This window comes from Rhinichthys klamathensis, unplaced genomic scaffold (genome assembly GCF_029890125.1).
Source record: "Rhinichthys klamathensis goyatoka isolate OS25496 unplaced genomic scaffold, OSU_Roscu_1.1 h1tg000600l_1, whole genome shotgun sequence".
Taxonomy (NCBI): Eukaryota; Metazoa; Chordata; class Actinopteri; order Cypriniformes; family Leuciscidae; genus Rhinichthys; species Rhinichthys klamathensis.
This window is the reverse complement of record NW_026607055.1, coordinates 357,501-381,311: the sequence shown is the minus strand read 5'-3', so window position 1 is coordinate 381,311 and position 23,811 is coordinate 357,501. Positions and strand designations below refer to the sequence as shown.

General features: G+C 39.7%; 1 protein-coding gene across 1 annotated transcript in view; it reads right to left on the bottom strand.

Moving 5' to 3' along the window:
- The window catches only part of si:dkey-225n22.4 (collagen alpha-1(XXI) chain), a 91,417-nt gene that overhangs the window by 41,391 nt on the left and 26,215 nt on the right, over positions 1 to 23,811 (bottom strand). Inside the window, exon 16 of the mRNA XM_056240477.1 lies at positions 4,606 to 4,659. Within this exon, the coding sequence (XP_056096452.1) occupies positions 4,606 to 4,659 (54 nt within the window). The remainder of the gene's footprint in view (positions 1 to 4,605; positions 4,660 to 23,811) is intronic.

Sequence of the window (23,811 nt, the reverse complement as noted above, 5' to 3'; positions counted from 1 at the left end):
GCGTGTGCTTCAGTAGAGGAGGATTGAGGACGCGTCACGCGTGTGCTTCAGTAGAGGAGAATTGAGGACGCGTCACGCGTGTGCTTCAGTAGAGGAGGATTGAGGCCGCGTCACGCGTGTGCTTCAGTAGAGGAGGATTGAGGCCGCGTCACGCGTGTGCTTCAGTAGAGGAGGATTGAGGACGTGTCACGCGTGTGCTTCAGTAGAGGAGGATTGAGGACGTGTAACGCGTGTGCTTCAGTAGAGGAGGATTGAGGCCGTGTCACGCGTGTGCTTCAGTAGAGGAGGATTGAGGACGCGTCACGCGTGTGCTTCAGTAGAGGAGGATTGAGGACGCGTCACGCGTGTGCTTCAGTAGAGGAGGATTGAGGACGTGTCATGCGTGTGCTTCAGTGGTGGAGGATTGAGGACGCGTCACGTGTGTGCTTCAGTGGAGGAGGATTGAGGCCGCGTCACGCGTGTGCTTCAGTAGAGGAGGATTGAGGATGTGTCACGCGTGTGCTTCAGTAGAGGAGGATTGAGGACGTGTCACGCGTGTGCTTCAGTAGAGGAGGATTGAGGCCGTGTCACGCGTGTGCTTCAGTAGAGGAGGATTGAGGACGCGTCACGCGTGTGCTTCAGTAGAGGAGGATTGAGGACGCGTCACGCGTGTGCTTCACTAGAGGAGCATTGAGGACGCGTCACGCGTGTGCTTCAGTAGAGGAGGATTGAGGACGTGTCACGCGTGTGCTTCAGTAGAGGAGGATTGAGGACGCGTCACGCGTGTGCTTCACTAGAGGAGCATTGAGGCCGTGTCACGCGTGTGCTTCAGTAGAGGAGGATTGAGGACGTGTCACGCGTGTGCTTCAGTAGAGGACGATTGAGGCCGTGTCACGCGTGTGCTTCAGTAGAGGAGGATTGAGGACGCGTCACGCGTGTGCTTCAGTAGAGGAGGATTGAGGACGCGTCACGCGTGCTTCAGTGGAGGAGGATTGAGGCCGCGTCACGCGTGTGCTTCAGTAGAGGAGGATTGAGGACGTGTCACGCGTGTGCTTCAGTAGAGGAGGATTGAGGCCGCGTCACGCGTGTGCTTCAGTAGAGGAGGATTGAGGACGTGTCACGCGTGTGCTTCAGTAGAGGAGGATTGAGGACGTGTCACGCGTGTGCTTCAGTAGAGGAGGATTGAGGCCGTGTCACGCGTGTGCTTCAGTAGAGGAGGATTGAGGCCGTGTCACGCGTGTGCTTCAGTAGAGGAGGATTGAGGCCGTGTCACGCGTGTGCTTCAGTATAGGAGGATTGAGGATGCGTCACGCGTGTGCTTCAGTAGAGGAGGATTGAGGCCGTGTCACGCGTGTGCTTCAGTATAGGAGGATTGAGGATGCGTCACGCGTGTGCTTCAGTAGAGGAGGATTGAGGCCGTGTCACGCGTGTGCTTCAGTAGAGGAGGATTGAGGACGTGTCACGCGTGTGCTTCAGTAGAGGAGGATTGAGGCCGTGTCACGCGTGTGCTTCAGTAGAGGAGGATTGAGGACGCGTCACGCGTGTGCTTCAGTAGAGGAGGATTGAGGACGCGTCACGCGTGTGCTTCACTAGAGGAGCATTGAGGACGCGTCACGCGTGTGCTTCAGTAGAGGAGGATTGAGGACGTGTCACGCGTGTGCTTCAGTAGAGGAGGATTGAGGACGTGTCACGCGTGTGCTTCAGTAGAGGACGATTGAGGCCGTGTCACGCGTGTGCTTCAGTAGAGGAGGATTGAGGACGCGTCACGCGTGTGCTTCAGTAGAGGAGGATTGAGGCCGCGTCACGCGTGTGCTTCAGTAGAGGAGGATTGAGGACGCGTCACGCGTGTGCTTCAGTAGAGGAGGATTGAGGCCGTGTCACGCGTGTGCTTCAGTAGAGGAGGATTGAGGACGCGTCACGCGTGTGCTTCAGTAGAGGAGGATTGAGGCCGCGTCACGCGTGTGCTTCAGTGGAGGAGGATTAAGGCCGCGTCACGCGTGTGCTTCAGTAGAGGAGGATTGAGGCCGTGTCACGCGTGTGCTTCAGTAGAGGAGGATTGAGGCCGTGTCACGCGTGTGCTTCAGTAGAGGAGGATTGAGGCATTGAGTGGGAGCAGCTCTTAATTCAGACTGGCAGACATGCAGTGCTTTATTAAGGGTGTGGGCGACATTAACAAGCAAACCAGGCTTGTATATTTCTGTGCTCTTCTGCCAGTTTCAATAATCCACTGGGGCTGGATGTTCATTTGACATGCAATTATTTAATCTCGACTGGATGTATGGATTGAACTCAGATGTAGATCAAATATAAAATCCATTTTTCTCTCATTTAAGCAGGCAAACAAAGCTAATGGTAATTGATTACAGATGTAAAGCTGCCCACATCTGAGGCTGTAATGTGTAAGAAACTATAGTGTGAGGGTTCTGTGGAGGATGCTAAACAGCCACAGACTCAAATAAAAGAAATATTTTTTCTGTCAAATGAACAGGATGTTTTGACATGCAAACACTTGGCTGTTGTAGATGTTGAGATTGATGGGAATGTCAGATTCCTCATGCTGGCTCTCTCTCCATCGCGCCGCAGATCTGTAAACACTGCGGTGGATGCAGGGCTTCACACACTCATTTCCAGAACAGACTTCTCTTTTTAGTCTTGTTCTTTCTCCAGGTATATACCGTATTTACAATCAAATTTGAGGCTTTGTAAATGAAATATAATATCATATGGGCGGGTTGAGCAACTCTATAGTGATATAATCCAAGTTCAAACAATACTGGTTTTGACAAAAAACTAATTCATTTACTAATGATAAATGACATTTTAGCCTTTAAACCATTTTGTTAAGGGGATAAGTCAAAATTTAAAATCATTATATTTGTATATTGATTTAAAACATGTTATTATCTTATTATGTTTAGATTTTAAGAATCCACATTAGCTTCTTTTCAATCCACCGGCTGAATGAAAATGCAATTTCACTCTCTGAGAAATTCTGGAAAATTAGAAACGCAGCAGCGCTTTTTAGAAATGGCTTTGCCAGTACACCATTAAAAACACCATAAATTTAACATTGTCATAATTGAATGCCTGTAGAAGATGCAACAGCACCACATTTTTACTGTAAAAACATACAGGGCTCACATATAGTCATTAAATCATCGCCTCTTGAAGTTTAATAACCCCATTAAGCCATATCGCCATTCCTGTCCCCAAATTTAAGACCTCTTGAAAAAATAATTAAGTCTATCCTTATATAATTTAAGACTTTATATGGCCTTAAATTTGATACAGTTGAATTTAGGACTTTTTAAGGACCCTGTTACTTTAAGGAACCACTGCAAAGGGATTGTCATATTTTTGACACTGCTAATTATGAAGGACTCAGTCAACATGTGCTGAGGATGTTTGGTTGGATTAAAAATATGGCATTGAACTGCATTTGAATACATGTGACACATAGGGCCCTATTTTAACGATCTGAAACGCAAGTGTCAAAGCGCAAAGCGCAAGTAACTTTGTGGGCGGATCCCGGCGCTGTTGCTATTTTCCCGGCGGGATAAATGCCTCTTGCTCCTGGCGCAAATCTAAAAGAGGTTGGTCTGAAGTAGCTTCATTATTCATAGGTGTGGTTTGGGCGTAACGTGGAATAAACCAATCAGAGCGTCATCTCACATTCCCTTTAAGAGCAGGTGCGCTTGTTGCATGGCGGATTGCTATTATAACGGCGGATTTACCAGGCGCGCGTCAGGAGCGGTTCACAGCCGAGGAGACCGACGTTCTTGTCAGGACCGTGAAAGACAGAGAAGTGACGTTGTATTGCATGTTTTGCGTGCACCTGTAAACTATGGCATAAACCCTCATGCAGTAACACCCTCAGACGGCACTGTTTATTGACTGTCTGAAGTAGAATGCATGCAGAAATAACAAGAAATTCAACGTTCAAATCAGACTTATCTATTTATCTCTCTATCTATCTATCTATCTATCTATCTATCTATCTATCTATCTATCTATCTATCTATCTATCTATCTATCGATCGTGGGTGGGTTTCTCCCATCCCCATACAAATCAGCGTCAGTTAAACAGGCGTGGGAGGAAAAAAACTAAATTTTCATGGACACCACAATGATTTCCCTCATGTGTTAATATTTTTCCTTGTTATATTGTATGTATAATGTATGATTTGCAAAAATAAAAACTGCTGCATCTGTGTTGATGAGAGAATCAAAGTGTATGCGCGTTGTGCACCCGCTACATTATGGCCAAGCATGCGCGCTTAAAATAGCATAATGAACAACGCGCAACGCGCCACTGACTTTAGACTAGTTTTTTTCTGGTCAGTGGCGCAATTGTTTTATAGAACAGCAAAATAGCATGAGGGAATGTTTGCGCCGGAACACGCCTCCTCTTTGCGCTGAACCGCCCCGGGGAGCGCAAGTATATTTCTTAGTTAACCGACGTGCGTCTGTGGAGGGAAAAGTCCGCTTTGCGCGGGTGCAAAATAGGAATGATACATGCTTCAGTGTACAAAGTCATTTGCGCCGAGTGCAAGATAGAGCCCATATTTAGCAAAAGCAGCTTTTGTTAAGCGGGATAAAAGAGTGAGAGCAGCAGAAGCGACTCACTGGAACGCCTTGCGGTCCATCTGCGCCTGGCAGCCCGACGTCTCCTTTCTCTCCCTGAGAAACACACAGCAGATTTGTGGATCAACAATTCATCTTTCAGATCTGAAACACTTTAACTGTGGAGCTCAGAATCACTTTAAAGATGAAAAACTTGCCTAAAAGAACTCTCAGTAAAAAGTGAATGCTCCATGAAGGGTTTGACGTGAAACGAGAAGCGGATTCAGACTTGAATAGAGTGTATGTCTTTATATTTGTTTGTTGTCTCCCAGAGTGCCAGATCTCACTGGACACATAAAACAGAGCCAAACAACTGGCAGTGCTGTAATTGCAAAGATTTATTCTCCATAACATCTTATGTCTGTCTTTTATGTTTTCTTAGTGCTTCGTTCTAATAGGATACACTACTAAGATGCATGAATGCAAAACACATCAGATATATGTAATTGAGAAGTAAAACTGTGCAGGACAATAAGAAAATATATCTTAGGTTTAGTTCTTGCGCTGCGTCAGACATGATGCTGTGGGAGCGCTCTGCGTGATCGTGTCCTGAAGCATGTGTGGAATCAGTCCAGTCAGTTATAGGCGGCCGACGTCATGACCGGCAGCTATACATATATATATATATATTAGGGCTGTCAGTTAAACACGTTATTAACCGCGTTAACGCAAACCCATTTTAACGGCGTTCATTTTTTTAGCGCGAGATTAACAGTCTTTTTGGCCTAGCAAACTTTTTTTTTCACATGCTTTTGCAACAGGACGCGGCGTGCGCGGCGCTATGAAACCCATTATTTCAATGGCTTGCGCCGCGCACGGACGTTTTGAAAGCGCAAGCGGATCTAGCTAGACCGGAAACAAAACAACAGGCGCGCCGCACACACTTGTTTGGGTCTGCGAGCCGGCCAAATAGTAGGTTAACGTTACGTTTTGAGTGGATGACGAGCGCGAGACGCCGAAATGGATGCCAATAAGATTCTGAATGGAAAGTTTACTTTTAAAAAGTTGCCAAATGGTTCCATTGACAAGACCAAAGTGATCTGTGTGTTTTGTCGTTGTGAACTGAGCTATCATCATCGCAGTACGTCCAGTCTGAAACACCACTTGATGGCCAAGCACACACACACACACACACACACACACACACACACACACACACACACACACACACACACAGCTGATGCGAATTCTCCGCCCCCTCGTCAGTATTTCTTTCACCCTTTTATTGATGGCCAGTGTTACAGTGTGTGAGAGATGATTTGCTCCAAGTGAGAATGTTAGTGTGAAATTGAACACAGTATATGCCAATGTTGGTTTCAATAAAAAACATTTGCACAAAGCAAGCCGATCCACTTTTCCATGTTGATAAGAGCATTAAAATGAGAAAAAATAATGGGACAAAAAGAAATCAAGAGACATTTAGAACAGATAAAAATGTGCGATTAATTGCGAGTTAACTATGACATTAATGCGATTAATCGCGATTCAATATTTGAATCGTTTGACAGCACTAATATATATATATATATGAAGACAGGAGTATAATGGTATAATGGTCGTGTGTTCCTCCCTGCCCTCGCTACATTACGAGTGGGGATACACACGATTCACGTGTTGTTTGTTTGGGAGTGGAGCACGTCGGCTCTAGCTCTAGTTGATCCAGTAATACTAACACTTTCTCTTCTGTTTATTAAAAAAAAAGTACTACGTTACATTAAACTGGGAAGGGTCATAGCACAGCATATTGTTGTCCTACTGTTAGTCTAACTGCTTCTATTGTTCTCATTTGTAAGTCGCTTTGGATAAAACCGTCTGATAAATGAATAAATGTAAATGTAGTAAATGGGGCTGACAGTGTTCATTCATAAAATGTCCCGACGTGTAAAGAAAAGCATACACTGCTTCACCTCCTGTTGGCTTTCTTCCTGAGGGAATAAGGTCTAATGCAAGTGATCATGATCTCGCGTAGATCACGGGTCCGCAGGATAATGCAGACGGGAGATTCCCTTTCTCTCGAGTTCCTATGATCGCGTGCAAACTCATTATGTGTGCTGTTTTGTCCTCCATTGATAAATTAATTTTATTTATATTGTGAAGCATTATTAAAATTATGTTAGATGTGCATACAGTACAAGAAAAATTAAACATAATTCAGGATATATTTTCAAAAAACATGTTTTTCAGTTAGTATACAATGCATACATGCAAACACTGCCCAAAATAAGGGTCTTAATTAGCGCTTTTGTCTTGTTTTTTTCTAGTAAACATTGTTAATTTATTTTTAAATATTTTGTAAATAAATTAAATTAGAAGCTAAATTATGATAGGAATTGGTTTCTTGAATGTTTCCTAATTCACTAGCATTTTAATGTTTTTTTTAATTTTATTTTATTTTAAGCATAGTCCTCTCTATGATCCGGTTTTACAGACAGGGTTTAGATTAAGCCAGGATTAGGCCTTAGTTCAATTACAACATTTAAGTAGTAAATGACACAAGACAAGCACTGGTCAGTACGGCGGCGGGGATATAAACGTTCCCACAGCGTCATTCTCAAAAAAACAAACAATGTACTGACAAACAATGTGTGTCTTGAGACAAAACAATAGCACTGGCATATTTTAAGATATGTCAGTGCAAGTTGCTTGTACAGTAAATGTATCTTGTCAGCAGAAGACAATAAGTTTAGCTTGAGATGAAGATCATTGGCCTTCAGTAAAGAACAAATGTTTGCCCTCCATGAAAGCTTCAAGCACACACTCATAACACTTCGGCTTTGTGGAGCGGATTGAAAGGCCGGGAGAAAGAGAAACGAAAAGCTTGGCCTTCAGGACATAAAAACATCTAAGCAAGCAAACCTTTCATTAGGAGAGCCGTGAGACTGTAAGAGAACACATAAATGTGGACTGTGGTGACCTGGAGCTGGACCCAGTAACGACTTTGACTCTGGCCTGACATCTGTAGGTGTGTTAACATAAAACATGTTCTGTGGTGAGCAAACATTCAGAGTGAACAGATGTGAGTCCAGCGCTTACACATGCAGGACATCCAATGTCAACCATGTTTGTGCTATAGATGTTTCCTTTTATTTTTATTGTTTTTATTAATCGATAATAAAAATACATTTCATTATAAAATTATTTAACTTGATTAACAACTTAACTTGCTTAACTTAAAATTATTTTAAAAATACATAAAATCAAGAAATCATATTTAATTTAAAAAAATCCCCTTAATTATTACTTCTGTTTGTTTCCCAGTTTACCATATATATATAGTATATGCCATAATTATATCAGAAATGCTGGAGGAAGTATCTTATCTTATCTGGAGGCTTTGAGAGTTGTGCTGGACTTTAAAAGGTTGAGAATCGAGAATTACAGACGTCCGTGTCTCAGAACTGTCGGGTTTGATATAATTGTCCACATTCTCACAGCGTTTCTGGACTAAATTGATTCAGACATATAATTTCAGGTGTACGATGTGCCAGAAACATAAAAGAAGTTACTACTTCAAAACCTTGTTGTTTCAAAACATCACTTATATTCCTGTAAATCTATGTGTGGATGTGTGGTCACATCGCCGGCCCATGTGTCAGCTCAAGGCTGTAAAATGAGTTCAGTACGAAATATGGACAAACTGTGCAACTCGGCTGCAGAACTGGAGGTCGATGGAGTTTAAAACAGCACATGCTGGTTTAGATCTGAATATTAATGATGATAAGTCATTATACGTCTATATTTTCATCAGCATTTGATATTTACAGAATGTTTGAAAAGTGCACATCTCTGATTCATCAACATAAAGTAGACTAAACATGTCTGCGCATTTATAAAGCACTATTGTGTTATAACATACACACGTTTATGTCTTCCCTTCGCCAGTCTGACCGAGTAAAGTGAACACACAGCTAAAACTATATATATTACAATCCAGACTAGTGTCCAGAGAGTGTTGAGACTGTTTTGTCGTGCAGGAACACGATGTGATGCTCTGCGCAGAGCTCTGGGGTTTCAATATAAACTGTAACACAAAATGCTTTTATTCGCGTCTGTCATTATGGAGCCAAATCTATAGAAAACTCATTTAAATGTAGAGAATGTAGAGAGTGTAAACTCCAGTTTGCTTCGGTAACCTGCAGTACGAGTCTGTGGAAAATCCCCAGCCCTAATGCACAGAGAATCTTGGCCAATCAAACGTGAGGACCAGAACTAACTCTTGTATAATCTCTTTACACTGAGTGGTAAACGTAAAGTATACGAGAACATGTTCACCGCTGGAGCTCAGAGAAATCTGCTGCACGATACATATTATCTTCAAACACTATAGACACACACACACACACACACACACACACACACACACACACACACACACACACACACACACACACACTACACTGCTCTGTAAAACAGTCCCACACAGCTGTACACACACATGTACTGGTCGGGTTTGAGCACGCTATCCTTCTGAACAGGAGAGTGTATATGAACGTTGTAGCAATAAAGAGCTATATTTGCAGAGGACTGGCCAATGGTCAGACGTTACACAAACAAACAGCTTAAAGACACTAGCCTTTTCAGAGAGTCTATCTGTCTATCTATCTATCTATCTATCTATCTATCTATCTATCTATCTATCTATCTATATATCTATCTATCTATATATCTATCTATCTCTGTCTTTTTTATTATATGTATATGTATATTTATTTAATTATTGGCTGTGGAAGTTAAGAACAGCAATAAACACGTGTTTGTTTACATATGTGTGCGTGCGTGTGTGTGTGTGTGTGTGTGTGTGTGTGTGTGTGTGTGTGTGTGTGCGAGTGCGTGTGTGTGTGTGTGTGTGCGTGCGTAGGTGTGTGTGCGTGCGTGTGGTGTGGTGTGTGATATGATATGATTCGAGAGCTCCTAAACTCTCAAACCTCAGCACTGGAAGGCCACATGAAGGCCGCAGCGAGGGCTGTATCTCCGTCTCTGAGGCGCAGGGCCCTCAGGGGCCGACGGCTGTGTGTGTGTGTGTGTGTGTGTGTGTGTGTGTGTGTGTGTGTGTGTGTGTGTGTGTGTGTGTGTGTGTGTGTGTGTGTGTGTGTGTGTGTGTGTGTGAGACCTCAGCACTGGAACTGGAAGGCCACATAAAGGCCGCAGCGAGGGGTGTATCTCCGTCTCTGAGGCGCAGGGCCCTCAGGGGCCGACGGCTGTGTGTGCAGCTGTGGGGAGTCTGTGGGCTTTTAATAGACATGAAATCCAAAAGAGGGAGGCTTTTGACCCAGTTTGGAGTTATGTTGGGACTTTTTTTTTACTCTGCTCGAGTTAGGAGCTTGTTTTAAAGAGTTACACCGCAGCATGAGTGTTAAAATCAAAAAAGTGAGAAGTCCTCTGTTTGCAAGCCGAGAGTGTTAAACTCTACAGCGGCGAACAGTAAACTGAACCGCGACACATTTGATGCTGACGGCACATAAAACTGATGTTTTCTCTGAATGGTCTAATAAACAGTGATTTGCATATTTCTAAGAATTCATCAGGAAAGGAGTAACAGAAGTAGAAGAGGGTAAAGGGAGAAATGAAGGGTGAATGTAAAATAGTTAGAATATTTTATTATTTTTTTATGTTCCTAAAGCAAATTTAGAGGAGGAATAAAGAGAAGAATTAGAGGCAAACTTGATAAATGCATATGACAACAACATGTTGTAAGAACATTTTGCTAACATTTCCCATTCAATTATTTCTGAATATTCCCTGAACGTTCAAAACATCCAGTTATTTAAACGTTTTAAAACTTGTTTTTCTTGGATATATATGAACATTAAGGGAACTTTCCACTTTATAATTTTGCAAAACATTATGGGAATGTTACTTTTGAATGTTCTCTGAAAGTCCTGAAACAAGCTGTAACATTTAGAAAAACTGTAGACGAACGTCAAACTAAAATGTAAAAAAAAAAAAGGTTGGATTAATAATGTGTTAACGTTTTAAAGCCAATCATTCATCACAGTTTCTACTCCGTCTCTGAGGAGGTGTGAAGGCATGCTCTGTTTGCTCACTACGAAATAATTGTTGCTTTTGGACGGACAGAATTTCTGACTACAGAGTCTACACATCTCTGGTATTCTCTCTGTAACCATTCATTATTCTACATTTGCTTATTGTTTATTACCCACACCTATGTTGTAATTACAAAAAATACATATAATACATATAAAATATTTGGCAACTTGCCCTAATAAAAATATATCCAAACATTTATGAATATATATATATTGATCTGAGAAGTTTTTGCATAAAAACAGTTATTATACTGTTATTATACAGTTATATGTTGCTTAAATCTATGATAGTGTGGTTTGATTGTGTGACCGTATGGAGTGTAAAAGGCGATGAATGCAAACTTGGAGAAACATTTGGAGCAATTTCCAAATAATTTCCATAAAGTTGGCAAAAATCAAAGATGTAAAGCTTCAGCTGTCACTCTCTGTTGATCATTTAGACTTTTAGAAGTTGAAAAAGTGAGAAAACAAGTGTCTTGAGCAGTTCCCAATGAAAACCATGTCAGCTGGCATCGTCTTCACAGAACGAACATTACATTCATTTGTCAGCCCATGGAAACATGTGTTGACAGATTCAAGTAGTTTGTAGCAATGATTTCCTTCGTGAAGGGCTGACAAAGTCCCATTCACAGCAGTGCCTGAACAAACACCAGCATTACGTCATTACTACTAAACCTGCTCTTCAGCTGAAGCCAATGCTACATGAAACCGGCTGTTTCAGTGAGAGAGTAAGACCGTGAAGGAAGATTACCGTCACACAGAACACAGTTGTTTTTGAGTTGATGTTCAGATTGAACAAGCCGCTCGAAGCTCATCCTTAAAGTGCCTATTACGCTTATGCGAATGTTAGCTTTCATGTAGTGTGTGACAAAGCCCTTTGTGAATGTAAGAGGTCTGCACGAGTACAATTATAAGTATGTTGCATTAATTGTATTATATAATCCATATATAAAATTATTAAATAATACAATTTAATTTTGTCTTAAATACATTCCATCATATAGAGTTAAAGAGTAAGAAAAGCTGTGTTATAGCTGCTATTCTCTGAATAACTGTGTGTAAAAGGTGTTTATTGTGAGAACTGGTGAGAATGGCAGCAGAAAGCCCTTATATGGAGATGTGTGGGCGTGTTTATGCAAATGACTAACGGCCGCTCATTTACAGTACCCAACACTCACTAACATCAGAACGAGGTTAACAACAAATTCATGTGCGTACGAACGTGTTGTGAAATTAGGCACAGATTTTTCGTGAGAAGTTACAAATATACTAAATAAGCCACGCAGTTATTACTGATCCAGTCTCACTTCCTGTTACATGTAACAGTGGAACTAATTTGCATAATGCCAGTCTAAGGTCTTGATTGGCTGAGTGGCGTCTCTTAGCCCCGCCCTCAAACGCTCTAGTTGTGTCTGAGACTGGAAGAGTTCGGTTCGTGTTGTTCGTGTCGAGAAGACACTGTTTTCTGCACTGCAAATACACTTTAAACACATTTTAAAAGCATGAGGACTCAAACTGGAACTGATACGGAAAAACGGCGACGCCATCATGACTGTTCGTATCCCTGTGTATCGAGCGCTGAGGAAGATCCGGAGCTGATATTCAGATAATGGATTTCTGACATGCGCTGTCAGTGGTGTCAGATGTCAGTGGTCGACCAATCAGAGCAGAGCAGCTCTCAGAGAGGCGGAGTTTAGAGAGACTGAATCTTCAAAGGAACCGTTTCAGACACTGTGAGAAAAGAGCTGATCTGCGATGTGTATCATGAGAAAATTAAAGTGTGTAAACTTATTGTAGGAGACTCCAAAACATAGGAGCCTTTAAAATAGCATAACAGGGGCACTTTAATCATCGTCTATTCGTGGATAAGAGTCCAAGTACTATTATGGGTTTGGACCGTATATAGAGAGAATACGCTGTCATTCATAGAGTGATTGCTGTCCGTCAGACTGACACATGTCTTCAGGGATTACGAAGAGCTCTGGTCTCTGCCAGCGGAGGAACACACACTCAGTGTCCATGACAGGGCAGATCTGCGGTCATAGATGCTCCTCGCTGCCCGTCAAACTTTATTTACATCACTACAACTGTCAAATTTAGAGCATTAATCTAATGTGATTAATTATTTAAAAACCATTGAAGCATTTAATCACGTCCCCTTACTGTTGAGTGGGGGTTTACCACTGCAGTTCAAGCTGGACGGTGTGTTTGTTTGTTTCTGTTTGTTTGTTTGCTTGCTTTTTGCAGAAATGTTTCGTTTTGGTGGCTTAACAACTATTTTTTAATATTAGCAAGGGTCAGACTATTGTTCTTAAATGTATTATTTAAATCGTGCCATTTTACAGATGTTACAATAGTTTGATTTTTATATTTCTATTTTATTTATTTATTCATTTTATATCATTCATTTTATGAAGTTAAATTTTGTGTACTCTACTGTTTAAAGTTTTAGGGTCGTGAGATTTTATTGTTTTTGTCTCTTCTGTTCACCAAAGCTGCGTTTATTTGATCAGAAATACAGTAAAAACCTGAAATATGATCCTAATGTAAATCAGCTGTTTTCTATGTGAATATACAGAAAAGTGTCATTTATTCCTGTGATCAAAGCTGAATTTTTGCTGAAAAATGAAAAATGGCATGACAATAGGATCCATATTGTAGTTATTTATCGCCCCCCAGGTCAACTGGGAAGCTTTGTAGAGGAGCTGGACGTGCTGCTGTCCTCTTTCCCTGAGGATGGCATCCCACTCGTAGTCTTTGGTGATTTCAACATTCATCTAGAAAAGGCTTATGCAACACACTTCATCTCTCTTCTAGCCTCATTCGATCTCAAACGGCTCATCACCACAGGTACTCACAAGTCAGGCAACCAACTGGACCTGGTTTACACACGCAACTGAATCCCAGACAACATTTTGGTGAAACCTCTCCATGTTTCAGATCATTCCCTCATTACTTTCAATCTACAGCTCACTACCCATGCTCCACCAACCCCCCTACCAGTTACTTTCAGACGAAACCTGCGCTCACTTTCTCCTTCCCATCTTTCCTCTGCTGTGTCATCTTCTCTTCCCTCACCCTGAACACGGCAATGGATACTTTATGCTACACTTTAACTTCTTCTTTAGACAATATCTGCCCTCTCTCCTCCAGGCCAGCACGCACCACTCCCTCTAACCCCTGGTTATCTGAGGTTCTTCGTGAACACCGGACCAAACTCAGGGCAATGGAGAGGAAATGGCGCAAATCAAAAGAGACATCTGACCTCAGTAGGTATCAATCTCTGCTCTCTGCCTTTTCTGCTGATGTCCACGCTGCAAAATCTTCATATTTCCACAGCAAGATCAACAGCGCCTCTAACACACGTTCACTGTTCAAGACATTCAATTCTCTCCTCTGTCCACCTCCACCCTCACCCACCTCCTCTTTAACTGCTGATGATTTTGCTAACTTCTTCAACAACAAAACAACCTCTATCAGCAGTAAGTTCTCAACTCCACACACACAGGAACCCAAACCATCCTCTCCCACTACCAGAAACCCTCTCTTTACCTTCTCTCCGCTAACCGAGGAAGAAGTATCTAAACTTCTCCTCTCCAGTCATCCTACCACCTGCCCTCTAGACCCCATCCCCTCACACCTTCTACAAGCCATCTCTCCCACACTTCTACCAGCTCTCACACACATTATCAACTCATCCCTCCACACTGGCATTTTCCCTACAGCATTCAAGTAGGCTCGGTTAACTCCTCTGCTTAAAAACAACAACATTAGACACATCACTTCTAGAGAACTACAGACCTGTCTCTCTCCTACCATTCATTGCGAAAACACTTGAACGAGTTGCTTTCAACCAAGTGTCATCTTTCCTGTCTCTGACCAACCAGCTGGATGTCAACCAATCTGGCTTCAAGAAAGGCCATTCAACCGAGACTGCACTACTGTCGGTCACCGAAGCCCTGCGGGTCGCAAAAGCTGCTTCCAAATCTTCAGTTCTCATCCTCCTGGATCTGTCTGCTGCCTTCGACACTGTGAATCATCAGATCCTTCTGTCCGCCCTCTCATCACTGGGCATCACAGGTACTTCTCTCCACTGGTTTGAGTCCTATCTCACAGGTAGGTCCTTCAGGGTTACATGGAGAGGTGAGGTATCAAAGCACATCAACTGACCACAGGAGTTCCTCAGGGTTCAGTTCTCGGACCGCTCCTCTTCTCCATTTACACCACATCACTGGGACCCATCATACAGGCACATGGTTTCTCTTACCTTTGCTTTGCTGATGACACACAGCTCCACCTCTCATTTCCACCAGATGATCCCACAGTAGCTGTACGGATCTAAAGCTGTCTGGCGGACATCTCGGCATGGATGAAGGAACATCACCTGCAGCTCAACCTGGCAAAGACTGAGCTTCTCGTCCTCCCTGCCAATCAGTCTCTACAGCACGACCTCACTATCCAGCTAGAGTCATCCTCAATCACCCCATCAAGGTCGGTCAGAAATCTTGGAGTAATCTTTGATGACCAGCTGACCTTCACAGACCACATTACAAAGACAGCTCGATCATGCAGGTTTGCAATGTATAACATCAGGCCTTTCCTAACTGAGCATGCAACACAACTTCTCGTCCAGGCCCTGGTCATTTCTAGGCTTGATTACTGCAATGCTCTTCTGGCTGGACTTCCATCATGTGCAACTAAACCTCTACAAATGATCCAGAATGCTGCAGCTCGTCTTGTCTTCAACGAGCCCAAAAGGGCCCACGTCACTCCTCTGTTCATCTCTCTGCACTGGCTACCACTCGCTGCTCGCATCAAGTTCAAGGCTTTGACGCTTGCTTACAGATTGACCACAGGTTCAGCTCCCTCCTACTTCCACTCACTACTACAAGTCTACATCCCTACCAGAAGCCTACGATCGGCCAAGGAGCGACGGCTCGTGGTGCCATCACAGCGGGGCACTAAATCACTCTCCAGAACATTCTCATTCACGGTTCCATGCTGGTGGAGTGATCTCCCCACCCTCGTCCGTAATGCAGAATCCCTGACAGCATTCAAAAGACAACTGAAAACTCATCTCTTCCGTGAGTACTTAACATAAAAAAAAATTAAAAAAAAATTAAAAAAATAATTCTCTTTTAAATCTTTCCTTCCCTTTTAAATCTTCCCTTGTCTGGCTTTTGCTACTCTGAGCAATGCCTGAACTTTGTATTTTGAGCACTTCTTGCGTCGTTCTTCCCTCTTCACGATGACTCGCTTGCTTTAGTCCTCAGATGTAAGTCGCTTTGGATAAAAGCGTCTGCTAAATGACTAAATGTAAATGTAAATGTGAATTTTCAGCATCATTACTCCAGTCTTCAGTGTCACATGATCCTTCAGAAATCACTCTAATATGATGATCTGATGCTCAAGACACATTTATGATTATTATCAGTGTTGAAAACAGTCGTGCTACTTCAGATTTCAGTGGAAACCATCATATATTTTATTCTTCATGATTCTCTGATGAATAGAAATTTAAAAAGAACAGCGTTTATTTAAAACAGAATCTTTTGTCACATTATAAATGTCTTTACTGTCACTTTTGATCAATTTAATGCATCCTTGCTGAATAAAAATATTAATTTCTTTTTTGTTTGTTTTTTACTTACTTGCCTCAAACTTTTGATTGATAGTGTTTATTATATTCAGATGCTTTGATGAAATGATTAATGGTCTCTTTAAAATGCCACAGCTTTGTAGACACTGCATTAGGTTTAGCGAATTACACATTTCTGAATGGACGCTTGTGAAGAACATGTTCACCTCTTCTTTCTGCAGTGGGAGCTGGAAAGCCAAATATACATCTCCTGTTTCCTACACAAAATGATGATGATTTCAAGCCGCTTTGTCTAATTTGCCGGAGAAAGTCATTCGTCTTGCTTAATCAAGATTGCGTCTGAGAAAACACTGGTCTGAAGTTCCCTTCTAGAGGATGAAATGACTTGTTCATGTCAACAGGGATTGTTTGTCTTGCTGGCTATAATTGTGTTCATCTGAGCTTCAGTCTCTTGAGTTCCTGTAAACCATTAGCCGGTGCAATGTTCCCTGAAACTATATCAAGGCAAATGCATGCTATTTATTATCCTAGTGGCATCAAGTAGAACCGCAGGACCAGATGATGCTTAACAAGCTTAGTTTCTTTGGTTATGCTTATTAAAATGCAAAAATATAACGCAGCGTAACCACTCAAAACCTGTAGACCAACGGCTGCTTCACGTTTACAGCAAGATACCGTAATTCCAGACACTAGCAGATGTTTAACAGTAACGACTCCAGCATTACTGTAACATCTGTCGACACACACACACAGAGAGAACGAGACTTCAGATCCCTCATTACAGCGACAGGAGGGTGTTAGATCTGCACAGACGAGTTATGCTTTACTGGACAAAACTGCTTTTCCAGAAGCAGCCGAAACCAAATCGCAATGTGTAACTTTTATTCCCTCGACCACAAAGAGTCTAATGCTAATAACACTGATTTAATCATTTATAAACCATAAAGAGCTTTTACCTTTCTTTTGAACCTAAAAATGACAAACACAAACCTCAAAAAACACACTAAAAATATAATAATTAGGGGTGTAATACACCAAACACTTGTGGTGCGGGTCTGTGTGTCCGGTGTGGTTTTCCTCAGCGCACAACTTACATCTTACAAGCTTATACTAACCTGTAAATGGTACAAAATTCATGCAAGTATTTCCATCTCACAGAAAACATTATCCTGACAGCATGTTTAACTTCACAGACTTCAATGGAGCGGAATAATTTTAGCCTAATTCTAAAATATTTTGCTAACATATTTTGCACTTCAGGTCTCTTCCTCTGATTACAACAGCTGCATAAAGCACAGTGTGTGTCTCTGCAGTGGCAGATATATTTACCTTGACTTGTTTTAGAGACATTCAGTAAACAACTTACATGGTTTGTTTTCTTCTCCTGAAGCACGGAGTAATTTGTGTGTGCCATTACACTCCTAGTGACAGTATAATCCAGTCCAGCGTGTCAGACTGTGGGATATTTCAAGATATTTTGACAAGCTTTTCTCTTTCTCTTTTTTATGTTGTTTATTAATGCTGAAAATGTCTCTTTTTATAAAGTAGATGTGTAACACTGCAAGACTCGATCACTCACCGTGAAATCAGGGATCAGTGTGTGAATCTCATGATGTGTGTTTGACAGTAATGATGAGTTGAGGGATCCACGGCCGCTGTGTCACGAGCAGTGATGGGGAACTGTTACTAATAATGCATTACAATATTGCGTTACTCCCCCAAAAAAAGTACCTAATTGCATTATTTAGTTACTTTTTATGAAAAGTACTGTTACATTACATTACATTACTAACTGCGTTACATTACTTTACATTACTAACTGCGTTACGTTACATTACATTACTAACTGCGTTACATTACTTTACATTACTAACTGCGTCACATTACTTTACATTACTAACTGCGTTACGTTACTTTACATTACTAACTGCGTTACGTTACTTTACATTACTAACTGCGTTACATTACTTTACATTACTAACTGCGTTACGTTACTTTACATTACTAACTGCGTTACATTACATTACATTACTAACTGCGTTACATTACTTTACATTACTAACTGCGTTACGTTACTTTACATTACTAACTGCGTTACGTTACTTTACATTACTAACTGCGTTACATTACTTTACATTACTAACTGCGTTACGTTACATTACATTACTAACTGCGTTACATTACTTTACATTACTAACTGCGTTACGTTACTTTACATTACTAACTGCGTTACATTACTTTACATTACTAACTGCGTTACGTTACTTTACATTACTAACTGCGTTACATTACATTACATTACTAACTGCGTTACATTACTTTACATTACTAACTGCGTTACGTTACATTACATTACTAACTGCGTTACATTACTTTACATTACTAACTGCGTTACATTACTTTACATTACTAACTGCGTTACGTTACTTTACATTACTAACTGCGTTACGTTACTTTACATTACTAACTGCGTTACGTTACTTTACATTACTAACTGCATTACATTACTTTACATTACTAACTGCGTCACATTACTTTACATTACTAACTGCGTTACGTTACTTTACATTACTAACTGCGTTACATTACTTTACATTACTAACTGCGTTACGTTACTTTACATTACTAACTGCGTTACGTTACTTTACATTACTAACTGCGTTACATTACTTTACATTACTAACTGCCAGTGTTGGGGAAGTTACTTTTAAAAAGTAGTGTTTTCTCGTTACTCGTTACTTCTTAAAAAAGTAATCCGTTACTTTACTTAGTTACCCCCTTTGGAAAGTAACTTTTTATCTTACTCGTTACTTTTACGTTACTTTTATGTTGCTTGACTTTGGGCAGAACCCAATATCTGTTCCTAAATGTGTAGGCCTACACAAAATTCTACCATGAACTCTAGGCTACTTATTGAAAAACTAGAAAAAAAAACTAAAAAAAAAAGTAGAGATTTTGAGATAGAAAAAAAATATATATTTATTTAAATAACATTTGAAAAACCTGTATAAACTGAACACCAAAGCACAATATTAACTATTGAGCGGTGGTGACACGTTCGTGAAAAATGTCACAAAGAACCGGCAAAAGAAATGATTATGAATATCGAATATCAAATATAGCAAGGATACATTTTAATTGTTTATTAATAAACAAGTGTTTTCTTTGTCAGTCAGTGTCGGCTGCAAAGATAAAGTTGACGATGCTGACTCGCGATCTTCACAGTAGTGAACGCGCCAGAGAGAAATGCACATTTCATATGGATTACATAAGCAGAGAGTCTGTTTTCTCTCGTTTTGAATAGTTTTGTTTTAAAGTACACATTTCAAGCTTTCTATAAATTTCTCAGATCTTTGAGGCAAGTAGCTTGCGCTAAGTTTCGGTTCATTTATGAGACGAGCTCAGTCCACGCGCCGGCACGGAGCTCCTGAGAAGTCCTGATTATATTGCCTGCTATATTTACTGCTTATTTAAAGTTACTGCTTAAAATAAGACAATTGGTTGATGAAACATTGATTAAAATTAAGATACAATTAATACAAAAGGAAATTCACTTTAAAGAAAGGCTTTCTACAAAAACAAACTTAATGAAGTGGTCAAAATCATGTCTGCCCACTCCATTTGTCTCCCGACTGCGCATTTGCTCTTACTCATGCTTTTCACTTTTCATATAATCAACATTGATAAAATTAAAAAATAAATTATTTTATTTAAACATAAATATGAAACTAAATCGTTTTCTTTAATGACTAGGCTACAACACGCAGGTCTATACAGAGACATTTTAATATCGGAGCGGGATTTGAGCGAACGCCGTCTTATAAGCATGTGGGGGTAGAGGTACGATTTTCGAGCAATCATCGAATATTATTTTGCTTGATATGCCAATCCTTAATATTTGGTGTTTTAAATGCCTGTTTGAGGTCTCTGTGAAAGATTTAAAGCAGTCTTTTAGTGCCGCTTTCAGAGCGGTCAAGTCCGAAGAACTGTTACGTCCATAACATTGTTTCTTTCCTCATAAATGCGAACACGAAAAATTCAATACAATTAATATTTTATGTTCTGTGGAGAGCCAACTCTTCTTCATCCGGTGGGAGTATTACTTTTGGTTTGCGCAGTGTAATTCACAGAATTGATTGCTATGCTACCAGCCTCTGTCACGTACCATGTGGAGCTTGTGACTATTGCAAGCGCGCAGCTGAGGAGACAGTGTTGCTGTCAAATCTGTCCATGGGAAAAGTAACGTTGTGCGAAATTGAAAAAGGAACTACGTTTCGTTACCAAATTTTCAGTAGTAACGCGTTACACTACTTTTTACCCGAAAAAGTAGTTACGTTACTGTAACGCGTTACTTTGTAACGCGTTACACACAACACTGCTAACTGCATTACATTACTTTACATTACTAACTGCGTTACATTACATTACATTACTAACTGCGTCACATTGCTTTACATTACTAACTGCGTTACGTTACTTTACATTACTAACTGCGTCACATTGCTTTACATTACTAACTGCGTTACGTTACTTTACATTACTAACTGCGTTACATTACTTTACATTACTAACTGCGTTACATTACTTTACATTACTAACTGCGTTACATTACTTTACATTACTAACTGCGTCACATTGCTTTACATTACTAACTGCGTTACGTTACTTTACATTACTAACTGCGTTACATTACTTTACATTACTAACTGCGTTACATTACTTTACATTACTAACTGCGTTACGTTACTTTACATTACTAACTGCGTTACATTACTTTACATTACTAACTGCGTTACATTACTTTACATTACTAACTGCGTTACATTACTTTACATTACTAACTGCGTTACATTACTTTACATTACTAACTGCGTTACATTACTTTACATTACTAACTGCATTACATTACTTTACATTACTAACTGCATTACATTACTTTACAATACTAATTGCGTTACATTACTTTACATTACTAACTGCGTTGCATTACTTTACATTACTAACTGTGTGTCATTACTTTACATTACTAACTGCGTTACATTACTTTACATTACTAACTGCGTTACATTACTTTACATTACTAACTGCGTCAAATTACTTTACATTACTAACTGCGTTACGTTACTTTACATTACTAACTGCGTTACATTACTTTACATTACTAACTGCGTTACGTTACTTTACATTACTAACTGCGTTACATTACTTTACATTACTAACTGCGTTACATTACTTTACATTACTAACTGCGTTACATTACTTTACATTACTAACCACGTTACATTACTTTACATTACTAACTGCATTACATTACTTTACATTACTAACTGCGTTACATTACTTTACATTACTAATTGCGTTACATTACTTTACATTACTAACTGCATTACATTACTTTACATTACTAACTGCGTTACATTACTTTACATTACTAACTGCGTTACATTACTTTACATTACTAACTGCGTTACATTACTTTACATTACTAACTGCGTTACATTACTTTACATTACTAACTGCGTTACATTACTTTACATTACTAACTGCGTTACATTACTTTACATTACTAGCTGTTTTTCATTAATTTACATTACTAACTGCATTACATTACTTTACATTACTAACTGCGTTACATTACTTTACATTACTAACTGCATTACATTACTTTACATTACTAACTGCGTTACGTTACTTTACATTACTAACTGTGTTTCATTACTTTACATTACTAACTGCATTACATTACTTTACATTACTAACTGTGTTTCATTACTTTACATTACTAACTGCGTTACGTTACTTTACATTACTAACTGCGTTACATTACTTTACATTACTAACTGCGTTACATTACTTTACATTACTAACTGCGTTACATTACTTTACATTACTAACTGCATTACATTACTTTACATTACTAACTGCGTTTCATTACTTTACATTACTAACTGCATTACATTACTTTACATTACTAACTGCGTTACGTTACTTTACATTACTAACTGCGTTACATTACTTTACATTACTAACTGCGTTTCATTACTTTACATTACTAACTGCATTACATTACTTTACATTACTAACTGCATTACATTACTTTACATTACTAACTGCGTTACATTACTTTACATTACTAACTGCGTTACATTACTTTACATTACTAACTGCGTTACATTACTTTACATTACTAACTGCGTTACATTACTTTACATTACTAACTGCGTTACATTACTTTACATTACTAGCTGTTTTTCATTAATTTACATTACTAACTGCATTACATTACTTTACATTACTAACTGCGTTACATTACTTTACATTACTAACTGCATTACATTACTTTACATTACTAACTGCGTTACGTTACTTTACATTACTAACTGTGTTTCATTACTTTACATTACTAACTGCATTACATTACTTTACATTACTAACTGTGTTTCATTACTTTACATTACTAACTGCGTTACGTTACTTTACATTACTAACTGCGTTACATTACTTTTGCGTTACTTTTTCCACCTGGTGTCATGGTGTAGGTTTTGTGTCTTGTTCCTTGTTCTTGTCTGTCATGTGATTCCCTGTTTGTCATGTGATTTTTTTTTTTTTATAACAACAATAAAAATCTATTTTTGGCAAATGTTACGGCCCTTTCACACTGAAAGTGAAGTGAATAATCCTCAAACAAACCTTTCCCATTATAGATAAAAGAACAATAGCATACAGGGGAAGAAGTTCAACACTCTTATTTCTAAATCTAATCTAAATAGCTAATTATATAGCTAATTTATCTAATCTTAAATCTAAAAGGAATCTTTGCTTATTAGTCTGGTTGGATTAGATCATTGAACGTCAGCAGCAGAGACATGGGTTAATAAAGTGAGATTAAATACATAAAGCATATTTGTGTATTTTAATATAGTTAATTATACAAGTTATTTGTGTAAAATTCTGAGATTGCATTTTACTGTTTTTATTAATTTTGAAGAATACTGAATGTTTTTGTGCAAGTGAGCTGACTCTCACGCACACACACACTCACTCACTCACTCACAGACACACTCAAGCACACACACTCACTCTCTCACACGCACACACTCACGCACACACACACACACACTCACTCACTCACTCACTCTCTCACACACACACACTCACTCACTCACTCTCTCACACACACACACTCACTCACTCACTCACGCACACACTCACTCACTCACTCACAGACAGTGTTGTGCTAGTTACTAAGAAATAGTAACTAGTTACAGTTACTAGTTACTTCATTCAAAAAGTAACTCAATTACTTTGTTGATTACTTGCACCAAAAAGTAATGCGTTACTGTGAAAAGTAACTTTTTAGTTACTTTTTTAAAGAAAGTTCTTTAATGTTCCCATTAATGCCCTTTTATGCGTTATGGTCTATACAAACACAAAACTGACTTAAACAGAAAGTAATTTTTAAACACTATTTTATTTAAGTCAGACCAGCACAAACTGAATATATCACAAGGATTTCTGAAATAAATAACAAAACAAGCATGTGTAAAGCTAGTGATGTGTTTG